Below are 12,260 nucleotides of genomic sequence, written 5' to 3' on the forward strand. Positions count from 1 at the left end.
TTCCCTCACCCAGTCACAGGGCTTTAAGGGGCTTACATTAACTGACCGTCATTTCTGCTTATGGCAGAATAAAAAACTTTTTTTTTTTCGCCTTTGGCAGTATAAAACCAACAATAGCTGTTACTCCACTCTTGTAGTTTCTAAGCAAGGAAAAAACATGCGAAATAAATCTGTACAATGTAGGGGTTTTGTAAGTCTGTTTTGTAAATCTAAGAAGTTTGAGAATCTGTGTGGATACGATCAAACTTCAGTTTGGTTCTCTCCTTAGACAGAAGTCCCATGACCAGGTGAGTCTTTGCAGAGGTGTGCTGTACCCCATAAGAGAATGTGGCATAAAGAAACCTGTTGAAAAACCTTAAGGCAGAAACTCCGCTATGGACAAGACTGATAACAACAAAGCAAAGCTTTTCTGCTTTGACCTTGGATCTTTCCGCTCACTCTTATTCCTAACATACCATTGGAGAGAGACTTGTTTTGTGGCTAACCAGGGTGCTGAAAATTTTCTGTAGTAAAAGATATGGGGCAGGACTGCACCACCTTAATGTGGAGCGTGTAGCTTCTCTCTGTTTGTGTCTGTGTATATGTACTTTGCTGCATATGTTTGCCTTGGATTGATGAAGTAGTTAGTTCTAATTTTGTTCTGTTTAAATATTTGGAAAAAATCTGCGTGGAGATATTGCTGGCACATTGTGCAAAATGCATCTCTGATGCTTATTCCAGGATCAGATTTAAATGTATGACTTGTCAGACATAACTCTTCGGCAACTAAATCTCTCTTCTGTGTGTGGAAAAAAAAATCTGGCTGGTACATTTGTCTTTACTTTTAGCATTCACAGGAATTGGGTTATCACTTTAACAATTTTTCCCCAACTTCTTTTGTAGGTAGCATTGGTACTTCCTTTCAATGCCAGTCAATCCATCAAGATCACATTTGCAGCGATGACAGTGATAAGGTGAGGCATACATAAATTTTTCCTTCAAAAGATGCATATATATATATATATATTTATGTATTGCTTTTACTATGTAAAAACTGTTTGTTATGCAGGCGTAGAAGTCAATTTTAAAAATTAGTCTTTGAACTCTTTGGCATGTAAAGAAATATACTTTATTCAGGACAATCTCTTAGTAAATGAAGGAGAAATTTATGTTGTACAATATTTTTCTTTTTCCTTGCATTCCCGTGGTAAACAGTGGTGGTTTGCCATATTGATGCTCTCAGTTAATAAAGCAATGTTGCTGCTAACGGTTAGGTAAGGTAGGATGTCTTACTACTGTTGCTTCAGAAGTTGTAGACTAGCTAAGTGTTCAAGGTGTTCAAGCTTTTTTTGTTGGTGTTTTTTTTTTTTGGGGGGGGGGGGTCTTTTTTTCTTTTTTTGTGTGTTTTGTTTTGTTTTGTTTTGCGATGGCTGTATTTTCCTGTACTGCTATTGGGAACTTCAGGTTTTACACGTAGGAAACTCACTCAGTAGTGCAGTCTTAAAACACCAACCTCTCCAGTAACATATAAGTGTCTTCCTAGTCATTTTTGACAAGAAATCACATTCTCAGATTGGCTCGCAGTTGGTAGCACACTGGTTGTTAAACGTTCAATGTTACTTGGATCAGTAGCGTCAGGCTGGCATACAGAAGAGAAGAGTTTTCACACTGAACTGCTTGTGAGACTTTCCTTCAAGTTACCGGTATTGTTGATGGGTTTACCCTAGACTTCAACTGTCCTTAAGTAATTAAGAGATTTTAACTTCAACTGTCCCTAAGAGATTTTAGAGTACTTAAGATTTTAGAGTAATTAAGCAAATTGATAAACATTCATTCAACATATAACAGGTACTACATTGTTTGCAAGTATGACACTTGATCGTAAGCTTACTTTTTGGCTTGACGTGGCTGGAAAAGGGCATATATTAGTCAAATTTTAAAGATCATTCTTAGAAATGAGATCTGCATCTTAGTGCCTTGATAAATGCAAAACCCCTTGTATTTTAAAATCCTGGAATAGGTCAATTTTATAGTTATTCCAGCTCATCCCAGCACTGGATTTGTTCTCACTGCAAGTTTCTTTTACTGCTGTACTGCTTTTTTTTTTTTCTTTTTTCCCCTCTCCCTCTTTTTAAAAATGTGTTTGTTTTCAGGGAGCATGCTATATTTGGGGCTTGGTTTAACATACAGATACTGGACAAACATGCTATCCACAATATGGGAAAATTACTTTGTTTCCTGTTGATTAGCTGGTCATGAATTGTGAAACTCTAACAGAGATATTTTCTCTACTTTGTTTCCAATGTCTGAAAATATTCTCTGTAGATCAAAAAACCAACCAAACAAAAACAGCTAAACTCCCTTTTTTATTATTGTTTTTTATTTCTTGTGGTGTTGGAGCTATTTTTGAAGATGCTTAAAGACAGAGTTCCAACATCACTTTCTGCTGTGCTTGCTCACAGCAAGTAAAAGTCTTTGCTGTCCTTCCACTTTGGAGAGATAAAGCTGAAGGTCGCTTTTACATGATAGATCAGAAGTGGGAAAAATGTGGAAGAGGAAAAAAAAATAGTATAAAGGGCAGAAGATTTTGTTTAATGTTTCCTTGCGCAGTTAGCAGTTGTCCACACCTGGTGGTGCTACCTGGGGAAAACAGCACAGGAAAGTGTTAGTTCCTTTTACCTGCATTGTATTCACAGCTTTCTTTTGGTCCTAGTGCTCTCCGTTCCTGCAATATTCTTGGGTGAGAAGCAGGTGGTGGAAATTTCCTTTCAGACTGGCACTCTCTTTTAGCATTCTTCCTTTTCTGTCATTATGCGGAGGAACACACTCTAGATGTTGGATTGAAAGAAAACTGAGGGAAGACAGTCATATCAGGGTAATTAAAGCTGTTTTAAGGCTTGTTGGAAATTCTGTTAGGTAATTCACAGGTTTAAGGGGTGGGAATGGAAGGGGTGGCAGCTTACCTGGCTTGAGATTCAGAAGAGCGCACGTATGATCTTTTGAGTCGATTGGCATAGCATCTGCCTCCATATTGATAGAGGAATTAGGGCAGAACGTTGTTTTTTTTTTTTTATTATTAATATTACAACTTTAAGGATGGTGGGTGAAAAGCATGTTTCACATTGGTATTGATTCTACACCAGAAGAGAATTCCACGCTGTAAAGGCCCACTGAGGTGGAACAAGTATAAAAGCAGAAGGAATCAGTTTGGGGTGAATTCCAGGGAAATGTGTTCTCCCTCTGGTGCCAGTTCTCTGGGGTAGGAGCTTCGGGTTTTCTGTGAGAGTACACGAAGCTGCTTCTCTCGCATTTTATGGGAAGTTCTAGTTGATACCTTGATTACGATGGCCACGTGTTTGGAAAAAAAATCCTGAGCGGACACCTGTGCTTTTTGTTCCTGTGACGTGCCAGTGAACGCTGTGCTTCTATTTTAAAGGAGGAGGTGGAGCACTAATGCCTAGTTAACAGCACCGGGGGGGGGGGATATAGGCTAAAGGAATGCCTCATGTTCTGCTTATTTGCTTTTTGAGGAGTTGCGTTATGTTTTGGTTTTGTGTTTTGTTTAAGCGTAAGTAGCTCTTCCTAAAGGCGGTTGGTTGCGATACCGGAGTACCGCAGCAGTTCCCTACCGCTCCCTGCTTTTCTGTTCCACACGGGCATATATTTCCGTGTCGGTTGTGAACTGGCTGTGAGCTCCAAGCGGGAATTTCGTTGATAACCGGTTTTGTTCTCTTTATTTCTTTATTCGTTTCGTGACGCGCCGGTGCGGAGCGGGGCACCCTCCTTCCCTGTGGTGTACCCGATTTTCGGAGGGGGAGGGGGGAGGGAGCAGGGGAGGCGGGGCGGGGCCTCGCCCGGCGGAGGGGGGGGCGTGGCCTCTCCGGGGTGTGGGGGGGGGGGGCGTGGCCCGGTGCCTGCCGGCGGGCGGGTGCCAAACAAAGGGCGCCGCGCGCGGGGAGAGGGAGGGAGCGTGGCCACCGCCCTCCGCCCCGCCCCCTCCCGCGCGGGGGGCGTGACGTCACCGTGTTCCGGCGAGCGTCCGGCGGGGGGCGGAAGATGGCGGCCGGCGGAGGCGGTGGCGGGGGGCCGCGGGGGGGGGCGGCCGCAGGTACCGGCGGGCGGGGGGGGGGGGGGGGGGGGCGGGGCCGTGGCGTCGGCCGCGGTAAAGGGGTCGGCGGCGCTGGGCCCGGCCGGCCTCCGCGGCACCTCCGCTACGTGGGACGGCAGCGCTGCCGGGCCCTCGCGGGGTTCGGCACGGCGGTGCGGGCACCGGGGGGACCGTGAGGCGGCAGGTGGCTGCGCTCCCCTGCCTGAGCCCCGGTGGAGGGTTTGGGGCGCCTCCGCTGTCCGCGGTCCGGCGTCGCCTCGGAGGGGCTGGGAGAGGGGAAGGGGGGCGGCGGGGGCTGACAGCGCGTCGCTCGGGGCTGCGGCGGAGCGGTGTCGAGCCCGCTGCCCGGCCCTGGTGCCTGTGTACCGTGAGGGGGGGCTTCTTTATCCTCAGAGCAGAGAGGCCCGCGCCGCTTCCGTGAGAGGCACAGCCTGAGACCGATCGCACGCTGAGGTGTTTTCCTGCAGACGCTCGCTTTAGGTCGCGGTCCTTTAGCGTAAGTAACTCGTTTGCCTCTTCCGCGCAGCTTCGTCCGGCTCAGAAACTTAACGACCGCGTATAGCGCTTGCACGCTGAAAGGGGTTTTTGGGGGGTGGTCTTTGGAACAAAACGTACGTTTCGGTAAGTTCTTGGACCAGGCGGTGATGGAAATGGGAACGGTAAGGTGGGCACGTGCGCTAATAGTCTGCCTTATTTTGGTGTTTCTCCGTGATGAGGTGTCTGTGCTTACATGCTTGTTCTTACATGCTGTCTGCTAAGAAAACAGCTCTGGGTGCAGTTGCCAAATATATGCTCCGTACCCACTCCTAGGGATTTTGTTATTTGCTGGCCCAGCAGCTTCCATAATTGCTCTGCAGCACTAAAAGAATGAAAAATGCAAACCTTCTTTTTCAAGGCAGGATTGCAGCTGAGGCAGTAGAGATTTGCTGTTCTGAGAAAGTGGAAAAAAATCCGTTTGTGGAGCAGTTAGAGAGCGGAGGGGGGTGCGCGGTCATTCAGAGGATCAAGCGTGAGACAGGAGAGCCAACGAGGTGGTGCCGTGGCAAGTTTAACGGCTGGTGGAAGTCAGTAATGTTTGTCTTCCTTAATCACCAAACCCTGGAAGAAAAAACGAACACGTACATAGTATAACAATGTGTTGAAGGTTTCCATGGGCTTGTTACCAGCAAATAGTACGTGTCAATACAGGTACTTGCAAGAAGGAAAATAGCGGGGTTCGTAAGTTAGGGATCTCAAGATTTTCCTATGGGAAACTGACCTTGCCATCTCCCTGACTTTCAGCACACTCTAAATTTTGATCTACGTACGCATTTTTTCTGCAATTTGCTTTCTGGGTTGTTTTGGTTTGTATTTTGCTTAAACAAAAGGTGTGATAAATCTGAAATTGAAGTTACGAGTTTAACCGTCCTTGCTTTGCACTTGAAGTGGCAGGGGAGTCATAGTGTGTAATTGTCTTTACTTTTTCTGGGAGGTATGGATTTGTCTCAGAAACGGATATCAGGGCTGGTACAGGTGTGATTTGTGAAATTTATGCATAAGCTTATCCGCATGGATTTTTTCAACATGGTTTATTCAAGTTGTTATAGGAGATAATGGTTTAAATTGATTGCTATTGACAAAGTTACCTGTTCAGCTCCAGTAGAAAGTTTTTGAGAATTAAATAATTTCTATATTCTAATTCAAGAGTAGTACAAAACTTGTAGAGTTGTGAATACAAGAGAGTTCTTCAAGACTACTATTGAAAAGCAAATTGAAACTTAAGCGGTAGTCTTATTGCTTTTCAAAACCATCTTACATGTTTGTCCATGGAAACAATACGGGCTAAACTGCTAGTGCATTTAATGGGGATTTGTATGGAGCGAGTCTTAGACTCCCTCCTAAAGGTCTTTAATTTAACCTTTGTCAGGAGCTCTTCCTCTGCACCCCAAAGAGGAACATGAAAGGTAGGAGTGAGGGCACAGATGGAATATGAAATTTCTTCCTATTTAGGAGAGTTGGAGAGTTGAGTTTGATTGTTGAGGCACTGATTCTTGAAACATCTGTGAAGAGACTTGACAACCAGTTCGTGCTGAAATGTAGCTTTTGCTTTTCTTCTCTGTGTACGTTTGTGTAGCAAGTTGAATAATTCATTACAGCATGTTTAAATTCTGTTGTGGACGAAACTTGCCTAGGTCTTCTCTGATTTAAAAGGAAGACTTTCGTGGTTCTTGCTCTGGCTTCGCGTGGGATTAGTCCTCTTGAAAAATCAGGTAACCTTCCTTTGCTCTTTGGTGCCCTCTACTGATATCTGATGGTCAGAACGCCTAAAGCTAGGGCTTTTTTTTGTCTTCAACTGCAACAAAACGCTAACAGCAGCTGCTAGTGAAAAGCAGTGGGAGGGAGAAGAAAGGAAGCTCTATTGCACCTTAAGTGTTTTGCTGATTGCTGTCTGACCAGTTTGTCTGGATCGCTTTGGAACTGTTCCTCTCTTGGTAGAAAAATAGTTAAGTAGCATAGAGCTGCCTCGCCAGGTACCTTCAACAGGCTTTCCAGCTGTATAAAGACTGGTGGCTTTGCTCTCTATCACCACTTGCTCTCCCCTTGCAGAAAAACAGGCTTTCCAGAGTTGCTGTCCTGGAGATTTTTACCTCTTGGTTCACTTCTGATAACTTTGCCTTTTGTATTTGTCACTACAATCACACAGTGTTTGTTTGTTTTTTGTGTGTTTTTTTTTTTAAAAAAAAAAGAAAGGAAAAAAAAAGTGCTGTGCTTCTTCATATGAGCACTGCTACACATCCTAAATTTTATTTGCTTTCTGTTTAAGGAGCCCTTTAGTCTGGTGAGTCTTACAGTATTTTCCTATCACTGAGATCTCTTGATGCCTCTGTCCTAGGCAAACTCACCAGTGGCTTGAACTCACCTGTATCCTCTCCAGAGCCTCCTACTGATAGCCTTGTGTCTGTCTTTGCCAAATCTGTTCATTCTTTGATAGAATTACCCATTTTTTTCTTTCACGTTGCAGCAAGGGTAGTACAACTTATGTTGCTGCTAAGCAGGGGGTCTGTCTGGAAGCCTTCATCAAAGCTTTAGGAAATAGCCTTCTTTCTGAGAATTTTTCTTCCTTGCACAGGTGATTTCCTTTAAAAAAATGTAGCGTGATGAATATTTTTGTTGAGCTGCACTTTTAAAATCTGATTCTTAGAAACCAGTTGTGAAGACACATTTAAAACTACTTTGACACTAAATGCTGAAGGGGGGGCGTTTTGTTTTGGTGTCCTGTGTGTGTATCTGTTGGCAAAACATCTGGACTGAATATAAAACAAGAGTGGTGATGTAGAGGTTGGAGTCAGTAAGAATAGCTATTCTTTTTAAGTAATGCGGGAGGAACTTGTGGAGACAAATGGCAAAGTACTAAGTGGATGAGTATGGATTTAAGAGAAGCATTCAGATGTGAACGCACAGTCTGGCAAGACCGGTTATGTATTTGGGCATTTTTCAGTATAGAGTAGGGCTTAGGACAGTATAAGAGAGAAGTACAGATCTCAGTGAGTTTCTTACACACTTTGTCCTTTTTTTTCCTTAGGAAAATAGGGGTGGGGGTCAAGAAGTGATTCTGCAAACCATGCTTATTTGAGTGCATTTGGTGGAGTGAGGCTTTCTTTCTTCAACACACCCTCTGATACATATCATCTGTTTCATTAGTTTGTTTGTTTTAACAAAAGTTACTCTAACTTTGCCTGAAAATGATTCCTATTCTTTAAAGGAAATGAAGAGAAAATATGTAGACAATTATAAACTGTTTCCTGAAGCTGAGAACCTGCAATGTTTTATTATATTTCTCTTTCAGGTTAACTCAGTGAGCAGAAAATATATATTATTTCCTGGTTTTGCTATCCACCATAGTTTGTTGTGTAAATTAAGAAGAGTAAGTGTGCTATCCATTATATCCCTGTAAGGGTTATATATATGTATAGATGACATATGCAAGATGACGGCCTCCTGCTGTGCATTTTTCGTATGGGTAGAGGAATCAGCTGCTTTTGCAACAGTTAGTATGTTCAGAGGACTTGTGGTGAGTCTGACACACACACAAATGAAGTTTTTGAAACTACAGAGGGTAAAAGTTGTGCTTAAAACTCAGCTTGATGGCAAAGGGAATTTTTTTTTTTTCCAAAGCTATTATATTAAACATTATATTAACTTACATAAGCTGTTAGTAAAAATTGAATGGCTTATGTAGGCTTAAGGAAGTGTCTGATATGGGCATAGCTTTAACAAGTTAGTTAACAGGATGCCATCTGTAATGTCACGTTCAGTGGGCCTGCCATTGTGTTCCAGCATTTGTAGATGATGCAGAGAGTTTGCTTGTCCTGGACTGTGTGAATGATGAAGTAATGCCTTTATATTTGTTTCAGCTGTGAAAACGTCCTCATGTGAGAGATAGAAGATTCCTCATGTGTTCCTAGAAGGAAGGAACAAAGTGTCAGAATTGGGAGAAGTAGAGAACCAAAATGCCATGTGAGAGGAGCCCTGATGCCTTGGTAGTGGAGAGCACGATGTAGTCAGCTCTGTATTCTACCGTGTTGCAGTTGTACTGCATGCCGTTTGGGGCACGTATTCTCACTCGGTTCTGTGGGATCACCTCAGAGAGGAAAAAGGTTGGAGAAGGTAGAACCTAGAGTGCCTTTTCTTAGCATTAAGTATCTTGGCACTCTGTAAACTTGCAGGCCTGTGTTTAAATGCAACTCTTTTTTGGTCTGATGACAGACATTTTTTATACTAATACCAGGGTGCGGAAGATGCAGTATACTGAAGAACTTTCTGTTTGCATCGCAGTTTAGTCCTGCTAGTTGGGTAGGTTGGTTGTTTTGTGGATTCTTTCCTTGGTTTCTGAAATGGGTTAGGAGTATTTGTTTAGCCTTCACATTTCCAGCAACATGCAATGAGTAGAAGAGTGTAAAGAGTAAACTTTGGTATGTTGCTGAAGAAATTAGACTCTCAATTCGCGCAGGTTCTGAGAATGCATAATAACACATTAACACAACAAGAAATTTCTAGTTGTATGGAAGGCTGGACAGAGACGTGCATCTTTTGCTAACACAGCAAAACATTGTGACTACATGCGAAGCTGGTGAAGGCAACCAGGTATGAAAATGCTCTACCACAATAGGCACTGAGGTGTTTTGTAATATTTTTGATAGCAAATCCAGCACCAGAATTGTGTTCCTGACTTACCTTTGTGCCTGCTGTAGTAAGGACTAGTATACTAGTATAAAATACATTTCTATCAGTGTGAGTGTAATCTTCTGGGGGTTGACATTTGGTGAGGATTAATTTAAATCATGTATGTTAAGTTCCATTTAAAAAGTATTAATGTGTCAAAAATTGGCTCGTGCCTCTGTAAAAAACAGTGTAGGTGCTTAGGTAGCAGTATGCTTGAGTTCAGTGTTTGGATTTTCTTTAACATAGAAAGAAAACATGGTAAGCTTCTAACATTTGTTTATCTTCGTAAGACATTTCAGTCTCCAGTGCTGAAATGCTAGCTTAGCCACTTACACATTTTGCATTTAATGTCTCCGTACATGTGCTTTTGTACATATATGTATAAGGGTTAGTGTGGGGAAAAATACTTTATCTGCAAAGAGTGATTGTTTCCAAACAGTCTACTGTCTCTGGTGACATACCTGTACGGTAGTTTCACACATCTAAATGAAAATGTCAATAGCGAGTACATGCAAAAAACTATTTGTAGAGATGACTTTGATATGGAAATAACTCTCTCAGACTCAAAGAATATCTGAGTTGGAAGGGACCCACAAGGATCATCATGTCCAACTCCTGGCTCCACACAGGACCACCCAAAATCAGCCCATGTGTCTGAGAGCACTGTCCAAATTCTTCCTGAACTCCGGCAGGCTCAGTGCCGTGACCTGGCAGCCTGTCCCAGTGCCCGACCACCCTCCGGGTGCAGAACCTTTCCCTAACCCCCAGCCTGACCCTCCCCTGTCCCAGCCCCATGCCGTTCCCTCGGGTCCTGTCGCTGTCCCCAGAGAGCAGAGCTCAGCGCCTGCCCCTCCACTCCCCTTCATTGCTCTGGGCTGAACAAACCCAGGGACCCCAGTTGCTCCTTGTACATCTTGCCCTTCAGACCCTTCACCATGATTGTAGCCCTCCTTTGGACACTCTCTGATAGGTTTATGTCCTCCTTATACTGTGGCACCCAAACCTGCACACAGCACTTGAGATAAGGCCGCACCAGCGCAGAGCAGAGCGGGACAATCCCCTGCCTCAGCCAGCCAGCAATGCTGTGCCTGATGCACCCCAGGGTACAGCTGGCCCTTTTGGCTGCCGGGGCACGCTGCTGACACATGTTCAGCTTGCCATCAAGCAGAACCCCAGATCCCTTTCTGCAGGGCCATGTCCTCCAGCCTCTCATCCCCTGCTCTCTACATATATCCAGGGTTGCCCCATTCCAGGCACAGCATCCAGCACTTGCTCTTGTTAAACTTCTTATTGTTGGTGACTGCCCAGCTCTCTGTTTTGTCAAGATCTCTGCAAGGCTTCTCCACCCTCGAGGGAGTCGACAGCTCCTCCCAATGTAGTGTCGTCCACAAACTTATCTGAAGTATACCTTCAGGTCCTGCATCCAAGTCATTTATGAAAACGCCGAAGAGAACTATCATTTTTAGATTTCATGAGGTAGGGGTCCCTATTCAGGAAAAAAAAAAAAAAACACCTTGATGAAATACGATAAATAATATTTACCTTATTTGATTTATTTAGAATTACTGAATTTGCTTTAATTCATTTATGTGATAAATGATTGCAAAATATTTTCAATTTTGAATGTGAAAATATGAATTTTGAATTAAAAAGAAATATTTCGTTTTGTTTGCATGCAGCAAGTATTGCATGCAATATCAGCATTTGCAGTAGCAAATACTATTGAAATTCAGATTGAAGAACTTCGTAATGGCTGTGTGTTTCCTTAATTCTTAGAGGCTGCTTCAGCATTAGAAAAGGAGATGCTTCAGATGTGATTTATGTGTTGCATCTTAGTATAGCTGTCCTTTTTGTATAAGCAATAGAACAGGGAAATAATGGAATGTGTAGTCTTTCTAAACACAATTTGCTGCTTTTCTTCTTGATGCTGAGGATGATGCAGTGTGCTAAATATGATGCTAAGTTTTTTTAAAACTTTTATTGTTCTTTTGTGTGCCTTTTAAATTCTCATGCAGCAAATAAACATTCCCGGGTTTGGTATAAGAAACTGGCAAATTCTTCAGGCTGTTTAAAATATTATTTCCTGTGTGAACCTTAGGCAGTTTAGGCTTAGCTGTCTGATAATTGTTTTTTTTTATGTGTCTCCTAAAAACACAGTTAAGTGAGAATTGCATTTCAGAGAGGGAAGTACTACAAAGGAACCCCTGGAAATGTTTATGGAGCCTGTCAGCCTGCCGTTGAATAAACCACATATTCAATATTCAGGTTAATGTGTTTTAATCGTAAGTAAAATTAAGTGTTGCACTTTGTGGAATGTGTTTTACGGTATCCATATGTGGTTTGCATTCCTCCGATCTTTTGCAGATCTTATTTGCGTGCCCCCAATCTGTTGCAGGAACACTTTGCATTTAGGGGTTCATTGTCATTTCTGGTAGCTGAAGAACAACAGTAGCCATTGTGTTCATTGTCAGTACATACAAATTCATCCTATTAACCATGAACGAATTATGGATGGCCCAGAAAGATCACTGGGAAGCGTTCTTAGTACAGTTGTTAGATGCACAGTCTAGCTGATAAATACCATCATGGTTTTGAAACACTGAAAAAAAGTGGACTTGCATCCTCTTTGTACTGCATTTAATAATGTTAATCCCACTTTACAAATTGTATTCTTTTTAGTAGATACTGTGTAATATTTCCCTATTTCATTATCAACAGGGCTAATTAAGTCACAGAAATCTGATGTATGTAAACCTGCCACAGCAAATTTTATATTGGCAACCTAACATTGTAGATCGGTTTCCATTTTTAAGCTGTCATTACTAATTTTTTTTCTTATCCAATGGTGATATTTCAAAAGCAAGTTCGGAGGAAATGTAGGCTTCCTTTCAGAATGATGTGCTTTCTAGGGACTCTTCTGTCTCTAAGAATTAAAATATAGTGTTTCTTTCCTAATCCCACAGAGAGGAGG

General features: G+C 42.7%; 1 protein-coding gene across 5 annotated transcripts in view; it reads left to right on the plus strand.

Moving 5' to 3' along the window:
* The window catches only part of RNF38 (ring finger protein 38), a 125,178-nt gene that overhangs the window by 71,095 nt on the left and 41,823 nt on the right, over positions 1-12,260 (plus strand). For 2 of the 5 annotated variants that reach the window (XM_083819158.1, XM_083819159.1), the window contains one exon: positions 883-953. In XM_083819158.1, the coding sequence (XP_083675284.1) occupies positions 883-953 (71 nt within the window). Of the gene's footprint in view, positions 1-882; positions 954-3,959; positions 4,088-4,325; positions 4,584-6,278; positions 6,337-12,260 lie in introns of those variants that run through there. The other 3 variants (XM_083819161.1, XM_083819160.1, XM_083819162.1) reach the window with 3 other exon arrangements.

The sequence above is a fragment of the Anser anser genome (genome assembly GCF_964211835.1).
Source record: "Anser anser genome assembly, chromosome: Z".
NCBI classification, from domain to species: Eukaryota; Metazoa; Chordata; class Aves; order Anseriformes; family Anatidae; genus Anser; species Anser anser.